Source organism: Nematolebias whitei, chromosome 6 (genome assembly GCF_014905685.2).
Source record: "Nematolebias whitei isolate Nwh7 chromosome 6, NemWhi1, whole genome shotgun sequence".
Lineage (NCBI taxonomy): Eukaryota > Metazoa > Chordata > Actinopteri > Cyprinodontiformes > Rivulidae > Nematolebias > Nematolebias whitei.
The window spans coordinates 12,342,264-12,344,171 of NC_056503.1; the positions used below are offsets into that span (position 1 = coordinate 12,342,264).

Below are 1,908 nucleotides of genomic sequence, written 5' to 3' on the forward strand. Positions count from 1 at the left end.
AACTGGAAGTTGGTTCCACAAGAGAGGAGCCTGATAACTGGAAGATCTGCCTCCCATTCTGCTTTTGGAAACTCTAGGAACCACAAGTAAACCTGCAATCTGAGAGCGAAGTGCTCTGTTAGGAAAATATGGAACAATAAGATCTGTAATATAAGATGGAGCTAGGTTGTTGAGGGCTTTATAGGTTAGAAGTAAGATTTTGAATTATATTCTAGATTTGACAGAGAGACAATGGGGAGAAGCTAAAACTGGAGCAATATGATCTCTCCCACTAACTCCAGTTAAGACTCTGGCAGCAGCATTTTGGATCAACTGAAGACATTTTAAAGAAGTATTTGGACACCCAGATAATAAACCATTGTGATAGTCCAGTCTAGACGTGAAAATACATGAACCAGTTTTTCTGCATCATTTTTAAATAAAGAATTTTTGTCCAAAGGAAAAAAAGTCACAATTAACTGTGTTAAGAGCTTTTCTGAGATCCAGATGTACAAGAACAGATATTTCTTTTGGAATCAGTGTTTATGTGCAGGTTGTTTACAACATTAATAAATGAGTTTCTGTATTATTGTTCTTCTGTGTAAGGACGGGGAAATGGTAGGTTAGCAAGAATTATGTTTTTGTTCAAAACAAATCCACAAAAAACGCTTTAGAATAATAAATGTTTTAAGTTCTTTGATAAATTTGTACCTTTCATAAAATTACGTTATCATTACTAATATAAAAATATATTTATGTAGGGATTTTGTTGCCTGTTTCTCATTGAAGCTTTTTAAATTTGGTTAAACATTGTTTTTATTGATTTGTGTGATATTCCAAATTAAACTAGAACCTCAATTGTCAGGTGATTATTTAGCAGTACAGTGTCAGAATGTAACGTAGAGGTTTAAAGTTAGACTCTAAAGCCAAGTACTGTATATCTACATACAGTGCCTTGTGAAAGTATTCGTCCTCCTTGAACTTTTCAACCTTTTGCCACATTTCAGGCTTCAAACATAAAGATATAAAATTTGAATGTTTTGTGAAGACTCAACAACAAGTGGGACACAATCGTGAAGTGGAATGAAATTTATTGGATGTGTCAAACTTTTTTAACAAATAAAAACTGAAAAGTGGGGCGTGCAATATTATTGGGCTCCTTTACTTTCAGAGCAGCAAACTCACTCCAGAAGTTCAGTGAGGATCTATGAATGATCCAATGTTGTCCCAAATGACTGATGATGATAAATAGAATCCACCTGTGTGTAATCAAGTCTCCGTATAAATGCACCTGCTCTGTGATAGTCTCAGGGTTCTGTTCAAAGTGCAGAGAGCATCATGAAGACCAAGGATCACACCAGGCAGGTCCGAGATACTGTTGTGGAGAAATTTAAAGCCAGGTTTGGTTTGGGATGGATGGATGGATGGATGGAACAGTGAGCATTAGCTATACATTTCTAAGTTAAACTATGTTCAGTTTGATTAAAAAACCTCCAACAAATCCAGACTTTGTGTGAAGCTGCCTGCCTCCTCTAGTTGTTATGAGGGAAAATAAAAGCACGATCTTTGCTGTTTGGTTTCAAACCTGACATCTGCAGAGTGCGTATAATGTTTGTGCACTTCACACAGTGTGTCACTGTGTTTGTTTGTAACCTCAGAAGAGCTCATGGCCAGACAGCAGCTCCAGCTGATGAACCTGCATCTACTTGCCAACCCTGGAGACTCGCTGCTGTTGCAACAAACCCTGGACCTCCTGCTGCGGTGGCTGTGCCCGAGCCTCCGCATCTTCCACGTGTCAGAGAGGGCCTCACCTTTCAGAGCTCACACCCACCTCCGTCTTGTGGCAGGTGGGGATTTGTACTCCAGAGTCTTGAACTTTAATGTTCTGTAGATGTCTCAGTAGTTATGAAACGTCTTTTTGACAGGCCT

At 38.6% G+C, this 1,908-nt stretch overlaps 1 protein-coding gene across 1 annotated transcript in view; it reads left to right on the forward strand.

The window, feature by feature from the left end:
• Positions 1 to 1,645: 1,645 nt before the first annotated feature.
• LOC119411536 (protein FAM124B) overlaps positions 1,646 to 1,908 on the forward strand; it is a 44,882-nt gene continuing 44,619 nt past the window's right edge. The window contains exon 1 of the mRNA XM_037678488.1: positions 1,646 to 1,819. Coding sequence (XP_037534416.1) covers positions 1,646 to 1,819 — 174 coding nt within the window. The remainder of the gene's footprint in view (positions 1,820 to 1,908) is intronic.